The 24,486-nt window shown below is 40.3% G+C and overlaps 2 protein-coding genes across 2 annotated transcripts; one reads left to right on the top strand and one right to left on the bottom strand.

Annotated features, from left to right (window-relative positions):
* Positions 1 to 11,856: 11,856 nt before the first annotated feature.
* On the top strand, positions 11,857 to 14,817 carry LOC147850819 (uncharacterized). The gene is made up of 3 exons (XM_087335761.1): positions 11,857 to 12,113; positions 12,827 to 13,147; positions 13,856 to 14,817. Exons 1-3 carry the CDS (start codon positions 11,967 to 11,969, stop codon positions 14,525 to 14,527), a joined length of 1,140 nt encoding a protein of 379 aa, XP_087191887.1. The 5' UTR covers positions 11,857 to 11,966; the 3' UTR covers positions 14,528 to 14,817.
* A 3,895-nt stretch (positions 14,818 to 18,712) lies between these two features.
* Positions 18,713 to 21,254, bottom strand: LOC147850818 (uncharacterized). The gene has a single exon (XM_087335840.1). It carries the CDS (start codon positions 21,062 to 21,064, stop codon positions 18,818 to 18,820), a length of 2,247 nt encoding a protein of 748 aa, XP_087191966.1. The 5' UTR covers positions 21,065 to 21,254; the 3' UTR covers positions 18,713 to 18,817.
* Positions 21,255 to 24,486: the final 3,232 nt, after the last annotated feature.

Raw genomic sequence — 24,486 nt, 5'->3', positions numbered from 1 at the left:
TATATTTATACATATATAACTTTGGGGCTATTTACAAATATGACTGTCTAGATCCCATCCAGTAGGACCGGTTTCCCAACAGCATCTAATCATCTTCATCCTGCTTTCCTCCTTCGGCTATTGATGCGGAGGTGTGGCTTCCAACCTTCTTGATGTTGTGAATTTGTTTCTTCTTGTAGTAGTCATTTTTGTAGGGATGTGGGGGAACAATTAATGAACTCATCTTCTTTATTTTGTCAAAGTTCTGGATTTTTCATTAGCCATTGATGTAACTCTCTTCTGTGAGTTGCCCTTTTGAAATCTTTCACTAATATGTCATTGTAGCTTACGCGATTCTGGTAAGACTTTAGTGACCGATATTTTCCTTCATAATATTTCGTCCGCAACTTGAGTATGTCATCATTCCTCATTTGCTCGCTTGAATAATCCTTACACGGTGATCTGAGTCCTTGCTTGTCATAGTAGGTAGGTACATTGTATAAGTAGTGAGTTACTCCAATCTTCTCATCTTCTGTTAGAGCATTTGCGTGTTGTCGATGTTGAAGCCACTTCAATAAACCCCTTGTGATTGGATCACCATAGTTTTTTATTTGTGAAACATTCGAAGTTATCATTAATCTTTAGGTTTCATTTAAAACCGCATACCTCATTTTGTCTTTGTTCCTCCGGTACTTATTTCATCAATTATGACTAATCGACTAAAAAGAAACTTGCATGTATGCAAATCAAATAATTTGCATGCTTTAATTCCAAAAGATTCACCATATCCAGTGAAGATACATTTTCTTGTATGAGGATCTAATTTCTTCCTTTTGTTTGTAGGTATATGGATGTAAGCAATCGAACCAAACACTCGCGATGAGCAAGGTTTGGTTTGTGCTTAAACCAAAGTGAACATGGTGTTTCAAGACCAAGTATCTTATGTGATGATCAGTTCTATAGCTAACATGTAGTGGGCAACTACTTCTTGCCTGAATCGGAGAGGCAATCCGGCAACTTGAATCATACTTCAACTTGCGTCTACGAGGGTTCGATGCTTACGTTCAGCTATACCATTTTCTTCACAAAACCTCATCCATTCATCATTGAAGCACTCCCCTCCATTGTCAGTGCGAATAGTCGAGATCTTAAGTTGACATTGATTTTCTACATATGCTTTGTAACTTGTAAATGCATTGTATGCTCCTGATTTCTTCTTAAGAAAGTATAAGACCGTGAATCTTGTGACGCCATCTATAAATGAAATAAAATACTTGTTACCATCTATTGATAGAGATTGCATAGGTTTACATAAGTCTAAATGAATTAGTTGTAGTGGTCTTTCCATCCTTTTCTATTTGCAAATTGAAAACTTCGGTAGACGTTGTTTACCGTAGATGCATCCCTTGCATATAGATATATAGTAAATGACTTCGTTGGAATTCCTTCGAATAATGAGAGATGAATAGTGGTTACAATGTGTATATAATGAGAGATGGTAGTTACAAAACGTTTTCATAAGACAACGGTATTTCAAGAATATTTATTTCTTACTTTATGTTAGGAAACAGGTCCCTCCGGATGCGAAGTGAGAAGACCCGGTGAGAACCAGATGTGGAGTACCCGGCAACGGAAGACCCGGTGAGAACCGGATGACAAGTACCCGGCAAGAGCCGGGTGGCGAAGGCCCAGTGAGAAGTGCTCATCGGATGAAGGGACATATTCGTAAATATGTTTTCTGAGAGTCCATCGGGGCTATATTTGTAAATAGCCGAAAAGTCATATTAGTATAAATATGACTTAGGGCAAACTTAGTGTGTGGTTGTTGTCATTCTTGTTGGTGTAAGATTTGAGCGCGTAACTGTGTACACAGAGAGAGAGAGAGAGAGGAAGAGGTCGTTGCCTCTGTTGTAACCGCCGCCTGTGGCGAAGATAGCAAGCTCGAGGTCGTTGCCTAGGTGCTTTACTATTGTACATTGTGATATAGTGATAGTTTGCAGTCTGTGGGCTACCGTGGTTTTTCCCTAGTTTGGGTTTTTCCACATTAACATCTTGTGTACTCTTCTCTTCACTGTGTCGTGCGTACCTTACCCATTTTCTGTGTTTGATCCTTCACTCGGTTGTGGCCGAGTGTTGAGCTTAGGGAGCGTGTATTCCTGTCAAAGTGGTATCAGAGCGAAACGACACAGAAAATGGACGATTCGTTGGGAGGCATGTTCAAGCTCACCGGCTCCAACTATTCGGTGTGGAAGTTGAAGATGAGGGACATGCTCGTGGTTAAAGATCCTTGGTTGTCGGTTCAGTTCGGGGACAAGAGACCGGACAAAATTGACGCCATGATATGGGAGGTGATGCACATGAAGACAACGGCGTACATACGGTGCTTCATCGACATGAGTCTATACAACAACTTCAATGAAGAGAGCAAGGCTCATGAGCTCTGGGAGAATATCAGCATTATGTTTCAAAACAAAAATGTTGTTAATCAGGTTTCGGTATTTCGGAAGCTAGTAAGACTCCAGTACCAAGATGGCTCCAGCATGGCGGAGCACATGAATGCCTTCTAGGGGCTGATCCACCAGGCAACATCATTGGAAGTACCTCTCGCCGATGAGGTACTAGCGCTACTCCTGCTCGGTTCCCTCCTAGATAGCTGGGAGACATTGGTTGTCACTTTGGGCAACGTCGGGCCGGAAGGGAAACGATTATCCCTGGCAAGAGTGAAGTCGAGCTTGCTAGATGAGGAGGCACGTCGGAAAGACAAGGATACGAACTCCGACTCCAAAGCGCTCATTACCAAATCGGAACGCGGAAGACAAAGGAACCATAGTCCCCAGAACCGGGAGGAGTCAGGGACACGGTCAAAGTCAAGGGTGAGGCCTACCTGCTTTTATTGCAGCAGGCCGGGACAATTCCAGAAAAACTGTCGGCACTTCCGAAAAGACAAGGAAACCGACGACACCGATTCGAAGCGGACACCGGACCGGAACGGTAAAGACCGGAGGGGAATGGAATGGAAGGGAACGACGGCAATCGCGGCAAGTGAAGAAGAGTTGATGCTCATCACCGAGGAGAGTGAGCTAAACCTTGCCGGTGACGAGATGACCTGGGTGGTCGACTCCGGAGCGTCGTTCCACCTTACCCCGAACCGGAAATGCTTCTCATCCTACTCAGTCGATGATCACGGATGTGTCCGGATGAGGAATGAAGGTACATGCCGAATTGTCGGCATAGGAGACATGTGGTTGACAACACCAACCGGATGCAAGCTGTTGCCGAAGGATGTCTGACACGTTCCAGAGGTTCGTCTAAACCTAATATCAGCCGGTCGGCTAGATGATGAAGGCTACACGGGTAGCATCCGGAACGGTGTTATGAAGTTCAACAAAGGGAGCCTGATTGTGGCTCGGGCCCGGAAGGTAAACACGTTGTACTTGATGAATGCCCGGATATGCCCGGAAGAAGTGAACATGGCTTCCGACACTGCCGGTGAGTTTTGGCACAAGAGGTTGTGTCACATGAGCGAGAAGGGGATGAAGAGGCTTGTAGACGACAAGCTCATTCCAGTGAAGAACGTGCACTTGGAGAAGTGCACTGATTGTCTGGCCGGTAAACAAAACCGGACCTCCTTCCGATCAAGGCCACCAATGAGACGTAATGCACCACTAGAGTTGGTGCATACTGATGTATGTCAAGTGGACATGAAGTCACATGCCGAATCGCAGTACTTCGTGACGTTCATAGATGACCACAGCCGAAAGTTGTGGGCCACACCGTTGAAGACGAAGGATCAAGTGCTATCCGTCTTCAAAGAGCTCCACGCGAGAGTGGAAAGAGAAACCAGCCGGAAGCTGAAGGCGGTTCGAGCAGATAACGAAGGTGAATACCGGGGGCAATTCGAGGAGTATTGTCACTCAAAGGGAATGCGGCTCGAATTTACCATGCTGAAGATGCCAGAACTAAACGGGTTGGCCGAGAGGATGAACCTGACCATAATGGAAAGGGTCCGGAGTATGATGGCGCATGCAAAATTACCCAAGACGTTTTGGGTTGAGGCGCTATTAACAGCGACGTATGTGGTAAACAGATCACCCTCAATGCCCTTGGATGGAGACACACCGCAGAAGGTGTGGACCGGTAAGGAAGTGTCCTACCGGCATCTGAAGGTGTTCGGGTGTCTCGTGTACATGCATGTTGCTAACGACCAGAGAGGAAAGTTGGATCCAAAGACCGGGCCATGCATATTCCTCGGATACGGCGATGATGAGTTTGGCTACCGAGTGTGGGATCCGGTTGACAAGAAGGCTTTCCGGAGTTCAGATATTATCTTCATGGAGGACAAGACTCTTGCCAACTAGGAGTCGGAGAAGAAGATAATGAACACCGATGAGATTCAGAAACACCCGGCTAAGAGCCGGTTGACACTCGAGGAACCAGCCGGTTACGGTGAGAATACCAAACCGGCAAAAGAAGAAGTAGAGGAAGCTGAAATCGGAGCCGGCCAAGACCCCGAATCGGATTCGGATGAAGAACAAATAGTGGAGCCGGTTGCCAAAGGCCAAAGACGAAGATATCCTCTTAGAGAGAGAAGGCCCCCCGGGAGATTTCCGGATGCAGAGCATGTGCTGCTGACCGATGAGAGGGAGCCAGAAAGCTTCGAGGAAGCTAAAAGTGACGCCCATAGCCGCAAATGGTTAAGTGCCATGCAGGATGAGATGGATTCCCTGCATGAGAACCATACATACAAATTGATGGAGTTGTTGAAAGGAAAGCGAGCACTCCGAAACAAGTGGGTGTACAAGTTGAAACCGGGAGATGCCGGTGTCGTGACGTGGCTCGCCTAGAAGCGTAGCGTTGCACACACAAAGGATAACGTGAAAGTGAGGATGGAATCACTAGGATTATGGACAGAAGAGACGAAAGAGTATAGATGGAGTGAATAGAGATCAATAAGATATGACAAAATAGGATTTTTAAGGAATATAAGATAAGACAAGATAAGATATAAAATAATATATGAGAAAGTGTATGAAATTTATAATCATTTTCATGAAAGAGTTACAAAATGATTATGCACGTCGTTGAACCTCCGAATTTTATCTTGCAAGGTAATCACTCTTCTCTTTCTTGATCATAGACCACTACAATCTTCACTTCAATATTTTGATGAAGATAAGGCTCGAACCGCCCTCCTCTTGTTGAGAGTTGACCATCACGACCGCCAAGCTAGAGCTCCACCTTTATGTTAAACTTCTCCCCTTCTTTATCTATTTTTATGGTATCTCTTATGTAATACATAATTTGATTGATATCTCATACATATTCCCCTTTTGATCTTCTCTTTCACCCTTTAAATAGGTGCCCCCATGCATATGATGCATTGGAGGGTACAAGACATGCATGTGATGCATGATCGCCATTTGGCGTTCATGCATTACATGTGATGCATGATAAACATCCCGCTCATTTGAGCTTTTATGTATGAAACAATATATGCAATAACAATAAACATGAAAATATAGTCTTAAAGAGAAAGGACTTAGCCTAATGGTAGTTGTGTTGACTTTGGTGTATGAGGTTGTGGGTTTGAGTCTCAAAATAGTATTAAATATAACATACAACTTTATTTTTATATCATGAAGCAAATCCTTTATGTAATATAAAGTATGCTTTACTTTATGTATATTACTAGTATAGAGTAAATGATAAGATTTGAGAGTCATAGGGTAGGGTTATTGGTTCAAGTCCTCTCTTGTTCATGTAGTATAATATATTTATCTATTTATATATATATTATTTTTCTTTACATATATATCTAATATTATCATATGTGTTGTTAATATTATCTTTATATATAAAACATTATCAAATGTTATTTTAGTTACGTATTTATCTTATTGTAGACTTTTAATGTGAAGCTTTCGTACTTCACGACACCGGCAACCCCCCGAGACACAAAGCCAGGATCGTGGTGAAGGGGTTCCAACAAAAGAAGGGCGTGGACTTCGACGAGATATTTGCCTAGGTAGTAAAGATGACCTCCATCCGGATGGTGCTGAGTATAGCGGCAAGCATGGACCTCGAGGTAGAGCAGCTGGATGTGAAGACGGCATTCCTTCACGGTGACCTCGAAGAGGAGATCTACATGCAGCAACCGGAAGGATTCGTGGAGAAAGGGAAGGAGCATCTAGTTTGTCGCTTGAAGAAGAGCCTGTACGGACTGAAACAGGATCCCCGGCAATGGTACCGGAAGTTCGACTCCTTCATGACCGATCAAGGGTACCACAAGACGCAGGCTTATCACTGCGTGTTTGTGAAGAAGTTCAAAGGAGGCGAGTTCCTGATACTCCTTCTGTACGTGGATGACATGTTGATCGTCGAATGGGACCAAGCCAGAATATGGATGCTGAAGAAGGCTCTCAACCGAACTTTCGCAATGAAAGACTTGGGTCCGGCAAGACAGATGTTGGGGATGCATATCATCCGGAACCGGCCAACGAAGCAACTGTGGCTTGTCACAGGAGAAATACGTGACAAAGGTGCTTCAGCGGTTCAACATGTTAGAAGTGAAACCAGTCGGATCGACACTCCCGGCAAACTGCAGATTATCCAATAAGCAAAGCCCGAAGACGAAAGTAGAGAAGGCTGATATGATGAAGGTTCCATATGCCTCTGCCGTCGGGAGCTTAATGTACGCAATGGTGTGTACCCGACCGGATATAGGATACGCAGTCAGAGTGGTGAGCCCGTTTATGAGCAATCCCGACGAGGAGCACTGGAACGTGGTCAAATGGATACTCCGGTACTTGAAGGGCACTTCGAACATGTGTCTCCGATTCGGCCCCGGTAAACCTCAACTTGACGGTTTTACCGATTTGGACATGTCGGCTGATGTGGATACCAGGCGGTCTACATCCGGGTATGTAATGACATATGCAGGGGGAGTTGTTTCATGGCAGTCGAGGCTGCAGAAGACGGTTGCATTGTCAACCACGGAGGCGGAGTACATGGCGGTTGTGGAAGCCGGCAAGGAAATACTATGGATGAAGGACTTCATCGGAGAGCTCGGTATCCGGCAAGATGAATACTGGCTCTATTGTGACAGTCAAAGTGTCATCCACCTTGCTAAGAACGCAGCGTACCACTCCAGGACAAAGCACATCCAGCGTAAGTATCACTGGATCCGGGAGCGAGTAGAAGATTGAGAGTTCGCGTTGATGAAGATCCACACGGCCGAGAACGGGTCAGATATTCTGACCAAAGTACTGACACCTGACAAGTTGGATGCATGTCGGAAGTGGATTGGACTAGTAAGACATCCCATACCGGAGTGAAGGGGGAGTTTGTCAGGAAACAGGTCCCTCTCGATGGGAAGTGAGAAGACCCGATGAGAACCGGATGTGGAGTACCGGGCAACGGAAGACCTAGTGAGAACCGGATGACAAGTACCCGGCAAGAGCCGGATGGCGAAGGCCCGGTGAGAAGTGCTCACCGGATGAAGGGACATATTCGTAAATATGTTTTCAGAGAGTCCATCGGGGCTATATTTGTAAATAGTCGAAAAGTCATATTAGTATAAATATGACTTAGGGCAAACTTAGTGTGTGGTTGTTGTCATTCTTGTTGGTGCAAGATTTGAGCGCGTAACTGTGTACACAGAGAGAGAGAGAGAGAGAGAGAGAGAGGAAGAGGTCGTTGCCTCTGTTGTAACCGTCGCCTATGGCGAAGATAGCAAGCTCGAGGTCGTTGCCTCGGTGCTTTACTATTGTACATTGTGATATAGTGATAGTTTGCAGTCTGTGGGCTGCCGTGGTTTTTCCCTAGTTTGGGTTTTTCCACATTAACATCCTGTGTACTCTTCTCTTCACTGTGTCGTGCGTACCTTACCCGTTTTCTGTGTTTGATCCTACACTCGATTGTGGCCGAGTGTTGAGCTTAGGGAGCGTGTATTCTTGTCACTTTAATTATCATAATATGGTTTTATTTTTCTCCTAGTATTATTCTTTATTTTATATTCTAAAAAGAGAGTCAAACGATGTCCCTGACTTACTACTCTTTGATGCCACGTCGGCCATTTCTCACTGCCGGCCCTTGAAACATATTTGTCTCTTTAATAATAATAACTAGACATAAATTTACACATAATCACATACGTGAATGGGCATAGTATATGTATTCATTCAATAATAATAAATATAAGGAACTAAAAAGGTCTGCAAGTAATTCACTTGCAAGCACCAACATTTTGAGAAAAAGGGGGGGGGGCGGGGGGATCTAATTGTGTTGCCCCACGCTTTTATCAAGTGGGATACTACTATTATTCACCTGCACTCCATTCCTTCATCAAGGAAACCATTTTCTCTTGTCTGAGTCTCTAGTAATCCTCCTTAGCTTTCTCACATGCATGTTTTGTGTAAACTTGTGCATGCATGTGAAAGTCGTGTTGCACCACGAGGAGCTTGAATTTGGAAAGATGACCTTATTGAGAGGAAGAATTCTGAGTGATGATAGCTTGGTACTCCCTTCTTCATCCCTCTTCAAGTTGTGGTGTGGTTTGCCTCGACGAACTTGTGTCTTGAAATGTGTATGTATGACAATTGCTTTTATGAGCGAGGAGGTTTGGATCCATCATGCATGTTAGGCACCCCAATTTACCTTTCATTGGTCTATAGTTCCTTATGTTTGTTTGTTTTGCTTAGACTCTATAGAACATTATAAATTGTTTTCATCATGTTTTCGCTTGTTTTCATTGTAAATTCTTTTCACTTGTTTTTTCTCTTGTGATCCAAGTGAAGCATTGAACTTTTTTATTTGTAAATAAATAAAAACACTATTTTCTTCCCGTTTTCTCTCATGATGTATTACTCTCTTTGATTATTAACTTGACCGTCTATCAAACCACACTTACCACAATTCATGCTGGTTCCAAGATTAATCAATTGTTCTTGTCATTTGGTAAGAGTTACATTTCATAGAAACTTCTAGTACAATCTTTGATCTCTCATTTGGTAAGAGTTACATTTCATAGAAACTTCTAGTACAATCTAGTTACATTTTTGTCATTTGGAAAGAGTTGCATTTCATAGCAACTTCTAGTACAATCAAACTTCGATCTTCTCTCATTTGTTTGATAATCATGTAAATCAAGATTACTAGGATGTCCTATTATTATCTTCTTGTTTTTATTGCAACATATTGCTTCTAGAATGAAACATTTTAAAATAGGGGAATTTATATATTGAAACATTTTGATTTTGATAATAAAATAAATAAAAATTATTTCCAAAAACGATTTTGATAATTTAGAAGCATCTCTCTCTAATTATCTTAAATGTTACTATGTCCTTCCACTTTCAAAATCAAATTGGATTTCAAACTCATACTTTCTTAAATCCATGCATTCATTCATCGCATGCTTTTTCCAAAGTTCAATTTGGTGAGTTCAAGGCAAAATTTGTGTGATGCCATTATGTATAGGATGATGAGTCTTGTTTATTATTACTTGGGATGGTTGGTTTCAAAAAGTAGTGTGGGTGGTGGTTGGAGATGGTAAGATATAAATGTTCTTGGAAACATTTTTACTTTATGATTCACATTTGGTAGAATATTTGAAAGCTTTAAACTACATGAATGTATGTATGCACATTGCATAATTGTTGGTGAGAAGTGTGCGAACTTTCTAGATAGTTTTGGATTTGATTTGGCTCTTTTGAATGGTTATATGTTTGTTATTTCGAGTTAATGTTTGTTACCATATCACTCTCAATGAAATAGGTTAGGTAGTGACGAAAAGAGAAACGAAGAACAATCAAGAAATGTAATGACATGGAACAAGACAAGATCAGACAGAGGGGAATGTTTCTGAAATATGGCACACTCAAAAATGTGTGTACATACATTGTCTTCATCATGTCTCTTTTCTCTTTTTACTGTTTACTTTTTTTTTGTAATTCGTATATTGAAACATCATCAGCTTCTTTATTTGGAGAGTTTGGGAAAGAACATAACAATAAGGTTATAAATTAAGGAAGTCAAGAAAAAACTACCTAAGTTGTCATATCCTTGTAGGTGACTATTTGTCTGCTTCTTGTTATCATCGTAAACGTTTAACATGTCAACACGCACAACGGTGGAGGTTTTTACACAACGTTGTAACTTGAATATCATGGAAGACATGATGGTTGCATTTACAAATGGTAGAAAGTGAAAGCCATTATCCACAACTAGACCAATGCTAATAGCAAGAAGTTTTGAGAGCTTTCGGAGAGTGCCAAAAGTTCAGTCAATAAAAGTTAGGATACTCCCAACTCATTAGTGTTATTGTTGCAATATTTGCCAATCTATAATTTTCAATGCAAGAAATTATCGTAGTTTTTCATATCTTTAACCACTTCTTAAATCTCACTTCTCAAGTGAATGGCAATCAATTAATGAGATTTCAAACATGATGTATTGTTGATTGTTCTACTCTTGTAAGGAGAGTATTTGCCATAAGACATCATACATGTATGCCACCAATGAGAATACCTCGAGAGCCTAGAGTACATGAATTCCATTGACCAAGATAATCTCTTGAGTTTCTAGAAGTATTGAGTAAGGAAACCAATGTGGAAACTACAAAATCTAAGCTTCATAATGTTTTATGAAACTATTTGTACTAATGTAATTATTACAACATGTACATTTTTTTGATTATGCAACAACGAAGAATAAATTGAATGGTTGATACAATGTAAATTGCCATGGGTTAAAATGGTGAGAAGCATTGCCCTTATGCTAAAATTGTGAAGGGAATGGCCATAACGAGGACCATTCCCATGCAAAAAGTGAAAGGAGATTAATTCTAAAATGGAACCCATGGTTATGAGTGGCTTGATGGCCATCTAACGCTATTAGCCAATGACAAGTGGCCACATCATCACTGGATAAAAATTAATGGCACGATCTCTCAACATGCCTGAAGTAAATGACCACAACAGATTCACGACACTCCTTGGATGTGATTACTTATGTACCTCATCAAGACATATGGCAGTCACCAACATTGTGAAGTGTTGTTGCAAGTCGATTGACAATTTTGATAATTGAGAAAAGGACATATAGTATTATTGGCTTATGACCTTTTGAATTTCACAAGGAAGTGGTAGATTCATAGACACACCCATGACAATGAAGGGAATGAAGCCTGTTTGCCCATAATAAGTTTGGTAACCAACTTAGTGCCCAAATCTTCGACAACTTCTCGGAATCGGGCATACAGAAGAAGTTGGCGACTTTTTATTTATTTATTCTTTTTATATCAACCATGCGATTATGTTCATTCTTGACAGAAGCTAGTTGCGAAGTCAATGGCAGGAGAAAACCTAGTTGTGCACATAAAGCGGGTTATCATAGTTTTTGTGTTGTAGATGAGACGAATGTTTGAACTAGAATAGAGCGGCACACATTTTTCACACCACAACAATTGACAGACACAGACACAGACACAGACACAGAGGAATGGATACATAAATGAATGAATTGAATAGGAAAATGGACTTTTCATACACATACACACACACACACACACACACACAACTACCTTTTCAACACATTCTTACTCTTCTTCCTTTTGTTTCTTCTTCTTCTTCTTCTATGTATGTATACATACTTCATTAAGAAGCATATACATACTTCTATGTTTGTTGGTTGATATGATATAATAAAGTAGAAAAGAAGAAGAAGAAGAAGAAGAAGAAGAAAAAGCAGAGCAGAGCAGAGACAACCCTACCTCCAATCAGAAGCAGAAGCAGAAGCAGAAGCAGAGAGCAGCCGTCGTCGCGTGTCCACAAACGCTCTCCGGATCATCCATATCCATCCCAATTTCTCCCTTTTCTCTTTTGGGGGGTTTTGTTTTTCTCTTCTCTCTGAAACTCACAGGATTGGCGACAGAAAAAAGCGGAAGTCTCCTCTATATCTCACTCACGAATTCACTGCAGTCAAAAGCTATGGATTTCTGCGAGAGACAACGCTTTGGAGAGATGGATCGTGTCATCTCAGAGGGCATCCAGATGTGCCCTTTCCTCAGGAACATCCGCGATTATACCGATTTCTCCTTCACGGCTTCTCCACCCCCGACAAGGTTCCCCAATCCTGTGAGTACATAGTACATACACACAACATATAAAAAACAAGCGCAGGCACATACAGATACCACATACCATATACCATCTACCATCTACCACATACCACATACTACATACATAATACACAGATGCAGAGGCTTGAAAACAAGGACATGAATTGTCAATATATCGCTCAAATAGCACATCTAGTTGCTCTCAAGAGTAGATAGTCAAAGGATATTTAGCGGCTTCTCCACCCCCGACAAGGTTCCCCAATCCTGTGAGTACATAGTACATACACACAACATATAAAAAACAAGCGTAGGCACATACAGATACCACATACCATATACCATCTACCATCTACCACATACCACATACTACATACATAATACACAGATGCAGAGGCTTGAAAACAAGGACATGAATTGTCAATATATCGCTCAAATAGCACATCTAGTTGCTCTCAAGAGTAGATAGTCAAAGGATATTTAGGAAAACAAAGTATTTTGGAGTTTCTTTTGTGTGCATTCGTATGTACGTACATACACCCTTATATATACATATATACATACACTTATACACATGCATATGTGTGTAATCCCTGCCCTGCCTCAGTTTACTGTGATAAGAAATATAATTCTATTTTATCTTTGTTTTGCAATTTGTGCTCGTTATGCTTGATAAATTTTGCCCTTACAGTGAATGGTTTCAAATAGCTGACGTGAAAACAAAATTGGCAGGTAAGAGGAAACCGTGGCCCTATATTTGAAGATGGTCCTAATTTTGACCTAGCATTCCAACTATTTCATGGTAAGAATGGTGTAATCCCATTAACGCGGAAATCTCCAACAACAAAAATAGACAAAGAGCCAGAGGCCACTGCAAATGCAAAGTTTCATCCATTGGCAGCTTCAGCAGCTGCAATCAGCCTTTCTTCACTTGGAGGGTCAGGGCCATTCAGCTTTGATGCTTTCATGGCGAAGAGAAATCTTAATCTGAATAAAGATGACACCCTTAAAAAGAAAAAGGAGCAGCAACAAGAGAAGAAACCCTCTTCAGTGGTAAGTCTGTTTTATTATATTATGTGACGCTACCTTCCATTTTTTTATATGGATATTAAATTGGTACTGTCTTCTTTTGTGTTCCTATTTTGTGGTTTTTTCTTTCTAGATAGCAAAAAGGAATTTTATATTTTCAGGAACAAAGAGTATTTTGAGCATATTTTTTTAATAATTGAATGTGTTGCTTATTTGTGATCCTTAATAGTAAATATAATCATGCATCAGATAGACAAACTATTGAAATTCCCGCATTATATTTTGGAACCACAAATTCTCAAATTGCTTACAGAAGCAGAATAGAGATTGCTTCTTTCTTAGTTACTTCCACTTCTTTAAGAATCAGAAGAATAGATCCTCCTTGTGGTAAAGAATAGAACACCCTAAAATAAGAATGGATATCTCTGTACTTATTAATGTATTGGCATTCTTGTAAGCAGACCTACCTGAAATAATACTTTCGAAATGGATGGATCTGTTGAGGAGAAGTTTGCTATCTTTTAATATTGCCTTGTTTTCTTTGGTTTATGGACCATAATCTTGAATATATGTATGCCATATTATTATGATAGCTTGCACATGCTAGATTCTCTCAGTGTCAAGGAAATCACTATGCATTTTCATCTTCCAAGGTGGACACAAATGAAGTATTGGGATTTAATAACCTGTTTAATTGTTTTGTGATTTTTCATCTGTTTTGTTGGCCTCTAGGATCACGAAGCCTCTAGTAATGAATGGCTCCAGACAGGAAACTGTCCGATAGCAAAGTCGTTCCGAGCAATGAGTGGAGTCCTCCCTCTTGTGACAAAAGCTCTACAACCACCAAAAGACATGAAGATACGTTGCCCAACTGCTATTGTGATGGCACGAGCTGCTCTAGCGCGAACAGAGGCCGTAAAAGCACTAAGGCCACAACCCTTGCCGGCCCGTGTTCTCGCAGTAGGCATGTTAGGCATTGCTCTCAATGTGCCTTTAGGTGTGTGGAGAGAACATACAAAGAAATTCTCTCCGGCTTGGTTCGTTGCGGTTCATGCATCGGTGCCTTTCATTGCGATGTTGAGAAAGGCGGTTCACATGCCAAAACATGTTATGCTCTATACTTTTGCGGCTTCTATACTAGGGCAAGTTATCGGTTCGAGAGCCGAGAGAAGGAGGATTGAGCTTTCTCGTGTGGTGGTGGATAGTAGCGCAATAAGTGTCAGTAATGATAGTAGTATCAGTGAGAAGCCGGATAATGTGGATGTGGCATATAGTAGAACAACTACTGGGACCAAACCTCATGAATTGTCAATTGATAATGTTGAGATGCCAGGTTCTCTACAATGTGGTAAAGAGGCGTGTAGTAGTTTCTTTGTGAAGCCAAACAGTCTCCTCCAGGTTTGATTATTTTACGTATATTTCGTTTTGGCCCGTGGATATTTTGTTCCACATAATAATTGGGTTGGTCTTTGTAAAGCTGTTAAAGATTATGTGACTGAATATTTTAATTTCTAAACAATGTCCTTTCTTTTCCTCCAAAATTGTCCCAGTTTTAGTTAAATTGCACCAGTTTCATTTCACAAAAAATATTTGGCCAATGGATACATTTTGGTCCTTGTAATAATTTGGGTTTGCCATTTGTGCAGCTTGCAAGGATTAAGCTGCTTGAATAATTTAAATTTATGAACAATTTTTATGTTTTAACTGAGATAGCACCATGGTTTTCTCTGTTTTGCTACTTCATGGGTCACATCAAAGTTTAGGGTTATTTTATGTCTGTTAGCTTGGGATCTTATTCAAACAGTGTTTAGCTTTGAGGTTACTTTATATATATGCCTGAAATGTGTAAAGTATCTAATGCTGTTTGAGCCTTGTGTTTAGTGTACATATGCTCGTGTGCTATCTAGGATTATTTATGTGCTTATGATTTTCTGAGATTTCATAGAGCCAAATCTGCTGCAAGTTTATCTCCATATTGAAGATGATAAATATGCAATAGTCAATCACGTGTCCTTGGGCACTGATGCATATTTTTTCAACTACTTGGCCTACTAATTATCACGAGACAGAAAGTGTTTTCATGGAAATAATGACAAAGTGTTTTCACGAGACAGTGTTCTCAACTGATTGGCCCGTTGCTAAGGTGAAGCTCTTTTATCCTCAAAGAAAGAATGGTGCTATGCTTCATTAGCCTCCGAAAAGTCCTTGAGGTTTTTCTTTGTATTGCTTTCTAGGGTTTTCTCGTCTCTTGCTTGCAGAAAGATGTAATTCTTCCTCGGTTTGGACCTGTGATCTAATTTTCGAGCCACATACAAAGGGCATTTGCATCTATGGATAAGCATGGATTTGTGCCATGTTTGATGATGTAAAAGTTCCATACATAGACTGTTAACCTCTTATTCATTCTCATCTTGTCATGAGGTTGAAGTATGTCACAATCACTGTAATATCCAAGATGCACTCGAGTAAAAATTGATTTCATCACTCTTTTCAGCCATGGTCATAAATTGTAAACCCTAAATATCTGAATGATAATAAGGAATATGCAATAAATCTACCATCACATATTATAATAAGACAATCTAATCCTTTTGACTTGTAATATCAATACCTAGGATTGTATGTTACATGGTCTATTATTAGTGTGCTCCCCAAAAGCCAACACACCCACTTCCAATCCACAATTTTCTTGTATTCCTTGTCCTCTTATCAAGCGGTTATCGAGATTTGTTCACATTATAAATGATTGGTGGTGTTGAAATAGAGTTTTTGCTTGCACATGATGTGGTGGTCTCATTATTGGGGTTGCCATGTCTTTCCCAACTTCGATATTAACACTCCTTGTTATATATGAATATGTTATGTCTTTGAAGATGCCAATGGATTTTGTTAAATGTAGAATCATTAGCTTGACCTTTTCTTTCATATTTTACTTTCTCATGCTTAGTCAATGCCGGCCTTCATTCTAATGATATCAAGGTCAAGGCATATCTAGTTTTGTCAAACCGTCAATGAAGTTGCATTTCTTCCCACATAGCTTGTGGTTTTTGTTGGACCAACTTAGCTAGAATAAGGACTCATTATATTCCATTAATGTTCTAATCAAATCCACATTCATTCTATCCATGTGAATTTTCTTTATAGGTTAAGTGTTATTCTAATCTATGGAATTAGTGATTGTTTGAAAATTGGTGGTTCAAGGTTTTGTTTAGTCTATGAACAATTATCAACAATTTTCGGCTTCCACATATGAGACTTTATGCCACTTGGAAAGTAAATACTTCGAATACATTCACGATTACCACCATCCTATAAAGATACATGTAATTTGGTTAAGAATATAGTGCATAGAGGATTGGAAATTAACACTATGGACAAAATCTCCCAACATTTTCTTTGAATCATTTAGAATGGAAATGAGAGTCACTCCTTAACTTGGACAAAAGAGCATAACATAATTGCGCATGATATTGTTACATGAGGACCAATTATCCTTAATTTTATCTATAGTCATCGCAATTAACTACATCTTTGCAAATAACCATTTGTTTGTCATCTAATGTCATGGGCATCTAATTCCATGATGTTGAAAAGTTCATGCAAGGGCATACACTATCCACTTTTGGTAGAGATAATGAAGTGTTGATAGCACCAAGTATATGGTCATCAACATCATATTTGGAACCTTCATCGCAAATGGCAAAATCCCAAGAACACGGGGTGCAATTGGGGTACATTGTTGTTTGACGTCACACAACTTATACAACCAATTGGAACTGAGTTATGCATTGTGACAACAAAATAATACAAATATGTGTCCTCATAAATCATGTATATATTGTTTGTATCAAACTCATAGTGTTAAAAAACACTTTCCTTGGGATGGCATACCAAAACTTATACCCTTAAACTCTTCATCTCATGGTGACTACGAGGGTCATTACTCATATGTGCACATGATGTACAAGACTTGGATGTTACATCTAAGATTATTAGAGGTATACATACATTTATATTTATGATAAGAGATTTCTTGGATGATAATGACAATGAGTAATTATTGTACGTACGACATAAGAATTCTTTCAAGAGAGAGTTGTTTATTTTAATAAGAAAGGGAAGTGTGTACTTGCCATTAAGTTCGAAATGAAAAACGCTTCATTACTTTGGTGGTATTTAAATCATCCACACTCCTCATGGGATCTCGTCTTGTGAAACTATATTGCTTGAGCAGATCTTCAAGCATTGTTTTGTGACAATCTCAACAATATATAATTCATGAGGAACCCATGTTCCATGTGTAGATGAAGCACATTGAGGTGCACTATCATTACATTCGAGAGTATATTGAGTTGGGGAAATGAAATCTAACATACCTAGACCAATTGACAAAGGACGATACGAACAAGCTTGGGCAATTTTCAACACCCTCTGTCTAAAACAGTTTAGGTAGCTTTAGGTTGAGTACAAAAATAATCATCAAATATGATCCATCCATATCAGCCACTTTATGCTTTAAATCTTTTGAGTTTGAATATGCATGTTGAGATATATCAAGCTTCATTAGTAAAGTTCTTGAACATTGAGCGTTGTTGCATATTCACATCCAACCCCCACCCTCTCTCTCTCTCTCTCTCATACCGGGCCTCAAAGTCATTCATTATGTAGAAACAATTAAGAAGGTAAGGGAATGTAAATTATTCTGCCCAAAAGCTATGTTTAGGATACCTTTTTATATCGGGACAACGGTCCATGCCCACATCAAACCCCTTTGACCTCGCATTGCTTTTCAAGAGACTTGGATGAAAACGAAACTAGGCCTATCACATAACCATTTCTTTATAGAATATATTACACCATAACATCTTTTGTACCATACAAAAACTATTTTATCTATGTTTATTTTATTTTTATTTTGGATAATTGGGTACACATCCCATTTTGTTGTAACCAGAGTTATCTCATGGGCCAAATTTGGTCTTAAAAGATGTTAATATATTTCTCTTTCTCACTCATACACACACATTCATTTCAATAACACACATAGTCTATTTGCTATGTGAGAACTATACATCGAATTCCTTAATTATTTACAAAGGACATGTACATGCTCTATTACCTTCCCCATATGCATCTATACAACCAAATATCTTAAACAATAAACATCCTTCTTTTCTAATTTAATTAGAGCAGTAGTTTTTACTGAATAAAAAGAAAAACCACAATGAGATGCACCACCCTTGATGGCCCAACTCGCAATTCATGACATAACATCCACACCAAACGAGCTAATAAAACACGAAGGTTTTGGAATGCATCGAACTTAAAAATTTACAGACAATAAATGGACCTAAGATCATCAAAAGTAGTACATACAACTTTACACCCAGAACCCCAAAAGCACAAAAGCATAGATAAAAGTAAACCCTAAACCTTCAAAAGGAGAAACAAAAGTATTATGGAGACCTCCCTAAACCCTCACTTGCTACTAATGACCTCATTAAGAAAACTAAGAGAAAACAAGACATGAACATAAGATGCTTTCTACTATCAGCACTAACTTGCTACATTATTTGCAAAAACATATCCTCATCGAAGAATGCAAGTCGGCGTACTTTTTATAACAAAATGTCAAAGAATTACATGTGTGTGTATATACAGAATGAACAATCCAAATCAATCTCAAATAGCTAGCTATTCTTTGCAGTGAACAGCTACAAGATCAACAGTGACGAGGACCGGTTTTCTTACATAATGTTCAGGATTGGCTGGTCTTTCCAAAATGTTGCTAGAACTTGCATCCTTGAGATGGAAATGGTCGGCAGCTTGAAACTCGGGCTCGTTTGGTATTAAGATGACATCCTTGGAATGATGAGCGACATCATTAATGCGATCAAATTTGGCATTAAATTCCGCCTCGGAAAGCTTGAGCATGGCTTGAAGAGACAATGAAACACCTTGCCTCGCAATACGTTCATATCGAGGCCTTATCTTCCTCTCCAAACTATACCCAAAATATTGTGGAAAAGATAGCAAGTCCCTATTGCATCTACCCATTTCATTGATCAAGTACTCGTACTTAGGTAGTAGGTTCTCCTTGTCACTATAGTTAAAAATCGCAGGAAACCGGATGACCATAGAAATAACATCTCCGGAATCAAATCCAAAGCTCTCTAGATACCTCAGTTTAGGCAAAATCTTATTCTCCACGCTAAAGGAGAGGAGAGTAGCATTAGTAGAGACAACTTGGCTCATGTTTCGGAACCCCAATTCTCGGAGAAACTTCAAAGTGGGCCAAAGCTGCCCATCCACACTACAAGCCAAAAGGCGAGGGCACCTTTTGATCACTTTTCCAAAGTCTTTCCTTGCCAATCCCACTTCCTCAAATAGGAAAGATGTCACCATTTTGAGATCGGTTTCGGGATCCAAACGAAGTATTTTTGGGCATAGGTTAAAGATCCTTCCGAGCTCTTGCCATTTCAAACCATATCCTTCTAAGGCAGACACTAGTTCTCGAAGATACTTAGCCTCATATACAATGATAGATGGATCTTCTCCGAGTATTCGGCTACAATCCGCTCCTAAACTCTTCAAGTAAATTATGCTTTCACTGACTTTAGAGAAGGGTGCACGATAGGTTGGCATTCGGATCATAGTACCATTACCATCATTGTACGGATATGAGGCATTATATGTAGTGGTTTGACTTTCTTTCTCTTCTCTCCGATTTACAACTTGTTTGCTTTCACCTATATAGTTTGAAGAATTGTTGTATGAACGTATTGGAAGATCACATGTTTTTAATTGATGGTTAGACCCATTAAGTAGATATCGCGCTTCCTTTAGAGTGACACGAGTCTCATTAGAGGATTGATGCTCTTCAACCTTGCATTGATCTGAATAATTCTCCCCCTCTATAAGGTCTTTCATCCTTGAAGAGAAGACAGCTTGAGAATCCTTCGCCGACAAATCCATCCTCGTTTTCAGATGTTGAGAACCCATGTGATTTGAGGAGGGCCTTATTTTGTAAGCTTGTGAGTCTTCACATATTGTTTCTGTTGATCTGAACTTAGGACGAACAAGAGCAACTTGGGATTTATAGCCATGATCTCCTTCATGAATGGTAACATCATCATGGTATTTGTAACCATTTTTTCTTTGGCTAATAGAAACATCTTGGGATATATGGCCATCATCTTGTCCATTCATAGGAACACTTTGGACTTTAGAACCATAGGTCTCTTCACGAATGGAAATAGACGCACCCTTAATTGAACCACATTTAGCTTTATAATAATCATTTTCTTCCTGAAGGGCAATAGGGCCCTGATTTTTTCCATTAATGCAAACATCTGGGGCATTATACTCATGGTTTTGTCCATTAATGCAAGCCTCTTGGACAATATAACCATCATTTTCTCCATCAATACAACCACTCGGAGTTCTATGAGCACCATTCTCTCCATCATCAATGCAACCAGCTGCTTGAGTGTTATCACCACCATCTTCTCCAACAATGCGACCATATTGAGCGTTATAACCATCATTTTCTCCATTAATGGAACCATCTTGGGCCTTAAAACCTGCATTTTCTTGATTAATGCAATCATTTCTATTACTAACCTCGTTTCGTACACCTACATCAACATTAACGCAGTTATGGGAAGCTTGTTTGATCGATCCTGCTGCTTTGTGTGGTGGGATCTCTCCTCCTGTCTCAGTAAAAGATGAGTGAAATTGTTCTAGAACCACGGCAGAGCTCTTGAAAAGAGCGAGGATTCGAGTAGCTCTATGACCGATGTGTCCGCGGAAGTCGCCAAAGATTTCCCTTTCGTGATGGTGCAGGTATTTAAGAGGGTACTTCTTAGCTGGGTGGAGCCTGATGGGATCAAATGTAGGATGGAGGGATCGGTTACAGGGGTCAGGGGGCAAACAGAGCATCTTCTATCTCTTTTTGGTGCTGGAGAAAGATGAGATTGTTGTGGAGAAGAAGAAGAAGAAGAAGAAGGAACAACACAGAAAAGGGAGAAGGAGAAGAGGGGGATAGCATACCCTTCTATGATGACCCCATCTTCTTTCTTTCTACCTCCTCCATTCTGTCTTCTCTTCTTGTTTATCTTCTTCTTCTTCTTCTTCTTCTTCTTCAGAAGCTACAGAAGTTCCGTGTGTTATATATGTATATGTATATATGTATTGTGATCCACAAGCGAACACAGACAGACAGAAAGCAGGGGAAGGGAGAAGGGTGGGGAGGGAGCTTAAACAGGATAGCCTTCCATGTCCACGCGTCGCAACCCCATTCGTTGTATGATCCCTGCTCTCGCCACACAATGACCCATCCATCCTAAACTGTCTATGGGCTCGGTTCAAGCGTTTGGCGGTTCGGTTCAAGCTTGAGCTTCGTTCACCGGTTTTGAGCTTGGTTTGGCAACAAGGCCTTAGGCCGAACCGAACCCGATTACAAACTGGTTTAGGCTTAACAAGTTCAAGGTCAAACCGCTTAAGGCTTAACTAGTTTAGGAACCGGTTTGGTTCAAGTTTGAAAACTTCTAAACTCGTTAAGCCTAAACCGGTTCGAACCTGAGAAGTGAACAAGCAGCTTTCCGTTGGTGTCATGTTGCCCATGGCACATGGTCGCAAAGGAGTGTACGAGAGAATAACAAGCTACTCTATTTTATTGATTGATTCATTAATGTTGTTCTTGTGGTTATCATATCTTCTTCATACCTAGAGGTCTCAACTTCACATTCTGTACCCTAATATGCTTTATCTCTTTCTCTTAGCCAGATTCTTCTCCTTGAATGTTGTCCATCTCATCCATCACGTGATCCAAAACCCTCATTCTACCCAAGCACACATGAATTCAACATGTAGTCGCACGACATTGATCACCATAGAAATGCATCATTTGAGGGAAACTAGGAAGATTTAGCAAAGAACAGAGGTAGCAAGATTCACCAATTATATACCATGTGTTTTGGGTTAGCTAAGAAACTAATGTAATTGTATCAAGAAAATCTCATGTCAAAGCCAATAAATTTCTTTCTTGCTATGTGACACTCTTATTAGCTAGTTGCCAATGCCAACGATAAGAGTATACCAAAATCTTTTTTTTTTTTCTTTTGAACCAAATAGTAATCCTTTGAAATGTATGCCATGTGAGACTAGAATAATAAGGTTTAAACATTTTCTCTCCTGATGCCCTTCCAAAAATATGTTGGTGCTTCCCAAGTTTATAATCTATGTGCCTATGATTTTCTACACTCCCCATAGAGCACATATGGTATTAGATTGCTCTTATTTATCCCTTCAAGTGATATATAGATTATTCATCCCCTAACCTTTTGCCGTAGAGATTTTGTTTGGTCCTCCGCTTTCATAGCATTGCTGTTTGAGAATACTCTTGACCCTAATTTTGTGGGCGATTGCTAGTTGCATGAGTTGGCTCTTCAATTTTGCAGTAAGAAATGATAAGTAATTCCTTACCATTCATAGGTAGGTCCTTTCTTCCATCTCAACCTTGCACTGTCTTAAAAGAACAATGCTAATGTAAAGAATCAAGTGTGATTTTGTGCAACGGAAGAGTGTGTGTGTGTGTGTGTGTGTGTGTGTGTGTGAGAGAGAGAGAGAGAGAGAGAGAGAGAGAGAGAGAGAACATGAACCGGGTCGACTTCGTGAGTCGGCTCCGACTTCGGTTGTGGATGGCCAACTTACTCGGCTTACTCCTGTGTTCGTTCTGCTCCGTACGACTCTGAGTCGGGTTGCGGCTCGTTAGTCCCCCTCAAGCTCAGCTGGTTAATAGTCAAGAGTCCTAGGTTTGTCGTGAATTGCCACAACTTGTCAACTCCTAGGGCCTTTGTGAAGATGTCGGTCGTCTTTAGGTTGGTCCTGATGTGTTATAGGTCGACATCTCCAGCTAGGACACGTTCTCGGATGAACTGATACTGCACCTCCATATACTTAGTTTGAGTGTGGAAGATTGGATTCCGAGCTAAGTGGATGTTGCTCATATTGTTGCAATAGAGGAGGATGGGACCTTTGATGGAGATGTCTAGATCCTTGAGAATCCTCTTAAGCCATACGGCTTCGTATGCTGCCACGACCGTGCCCCTATATTCTGCCTCTGTGCTCGACAATGCGACTGTTGGCTGCTTTTTGTTGTTCCATGTGTTAATAATTAGGTAATTAAGCAAGGGTTAATTAACGTCTAATTATGTGAGTGGTTGAGAAGCGGAAGATTATGAGGTATGTGTGTGAGAGGAAGAGAGAGAGAAGAAGTTACACTTATGAACAATAATATGAATGGGGGATGATTAATGAGAGTGTATATTAAAAAGCATCATCAAATACAAAAATACCCACACATGAGGTATATATACATCTCATGTGCAAGTAGAATATAGGTACAAAGGTGTAAGTCCTATATTAAATGAACATGCGAGTGGAGGATCTACAATGTATCCCATTCAAGTACAAAATCTTATTTAAGGCTTTAAGGTCAACACACTAACTAGATTCTATCTAGGTAACTACTAAGTTACGTGTGTTGACTACCTAACTAAATCTAATTGAGCTTGTTATCTGAACACGCCCCCTCAAGCTCATGTGTGAGGCATCCGACATCCGCTTTGGCTTTCGTCGGCTTTTGTCTGGCCTTCGGCTTTCTTCGACCTTTCTAAGGCCGTCTTGGTTCCTCCCCCTCAAGTTGGTGACGAAGGCTTGTAGTGTGAAATGGGCGAAGACCAACTGCTTCCACCTATCATGGGTCACGAGCCGCTCCGGTAGAGCTCTCAGGCTCTTATTCGGCTACTACCTTCATCGCAAAGGCATAAAGATGGGCCATATACTCGTTGTAGCCGAACCAAGTGACAGGGTTCTTCTCTCATGATGAGAGCCGAAGTTTTTCGCTTGTCAATGTGGGTGTCCACATGATGGGTACACCAAACTCACTGTCTAGTGACAGAGCTGACACATCCGAATCATTGTCGTTGGGGTGGTCGACTTTGTATTCGGGCATCTTACCTTTGCCTTTGTCCGATCTAGCCCCTAGTTGAGATGCGTTTGGAAGGCTCGAAGGCTCATGTGGTCCACTTAGCTCAGTAGAGCTTGGACGGTCCTTTGGTGAAGGGCTTGGCCGAATATCGCCCTCCGAGTTGAAGTTCAACTCTTCCTCGGTCGAGTCGGGTGGAGCCGAATCGGGCTCATACCATGATGCCGATTCATCGAAGACTACATCTCGACTCACGCAAACTGCTCGGGTCGAAAGGTTATAGCACTTGTATGCCTTCTTCAAAAGGTTGTTAGGTACGTTAGATACGGTATGGATACCATACGTATATAATGTATTAATATGCGTATAGTAC

The sequence above is a fragment of the Azolla caroliniana genome, unplaced genomic scaffold, assembly GCF_043228905.1.
Source record: "Azolla caroliniana isolate FFs.n. ecotype wild unplaced genomic scaffold, voAzoCaro1.0.p SCAF_20, whole genome shotgun sequence".
Classification (NCBI taxonomy): domain Eukaryota; kingdom Viridiplantae; phylum Streptophyta; class Polypodiopsida; order Salviniales; family Salviniaceae; genus Azolla; species Azolla caroliniana.
The sequence above is the reverse complement of the archived record's forward strand: the minus strand, read 5'-3'. Positions and strand labels throughout refer to the sequence as shown.

What these genes read in the sequence shown, in the direction of transcription:
- LOC147850819 (XM_087335761.1), top strand. Translation starts at nt 11,967, where the DNA reads ATGGATTTCTGCGAGAGACAACGCTTTGGAGAGATGGATCGTGTCATC. An exon ending in CGACAAGGTTCCCCAATCCT is followed by an intron (nt 12,114 to 12,826) that starts GTGAGTACATAG and finishes CAAAATTGGCAG; the next exon opens with GTAAGAGGAAACCGTGGCCC. An exon ending in AGAAGAAACCCTCTTCAGTG is followed by an intron (nt 13,148 to 13,855) that starts GTAAGTCTGTTT and finishes GTTGGCCTCTAG; the next exon opens with GATCACGAAGCCTCTAGTAA.
- LOC147850818 (XM_087335840.1), bottom strand. Translation starts at nt 21,064, where the DNA reads ATGCTCTGTTTGCCCCCTGACCCCTGTAACCGATCCCTCCATCCTACA.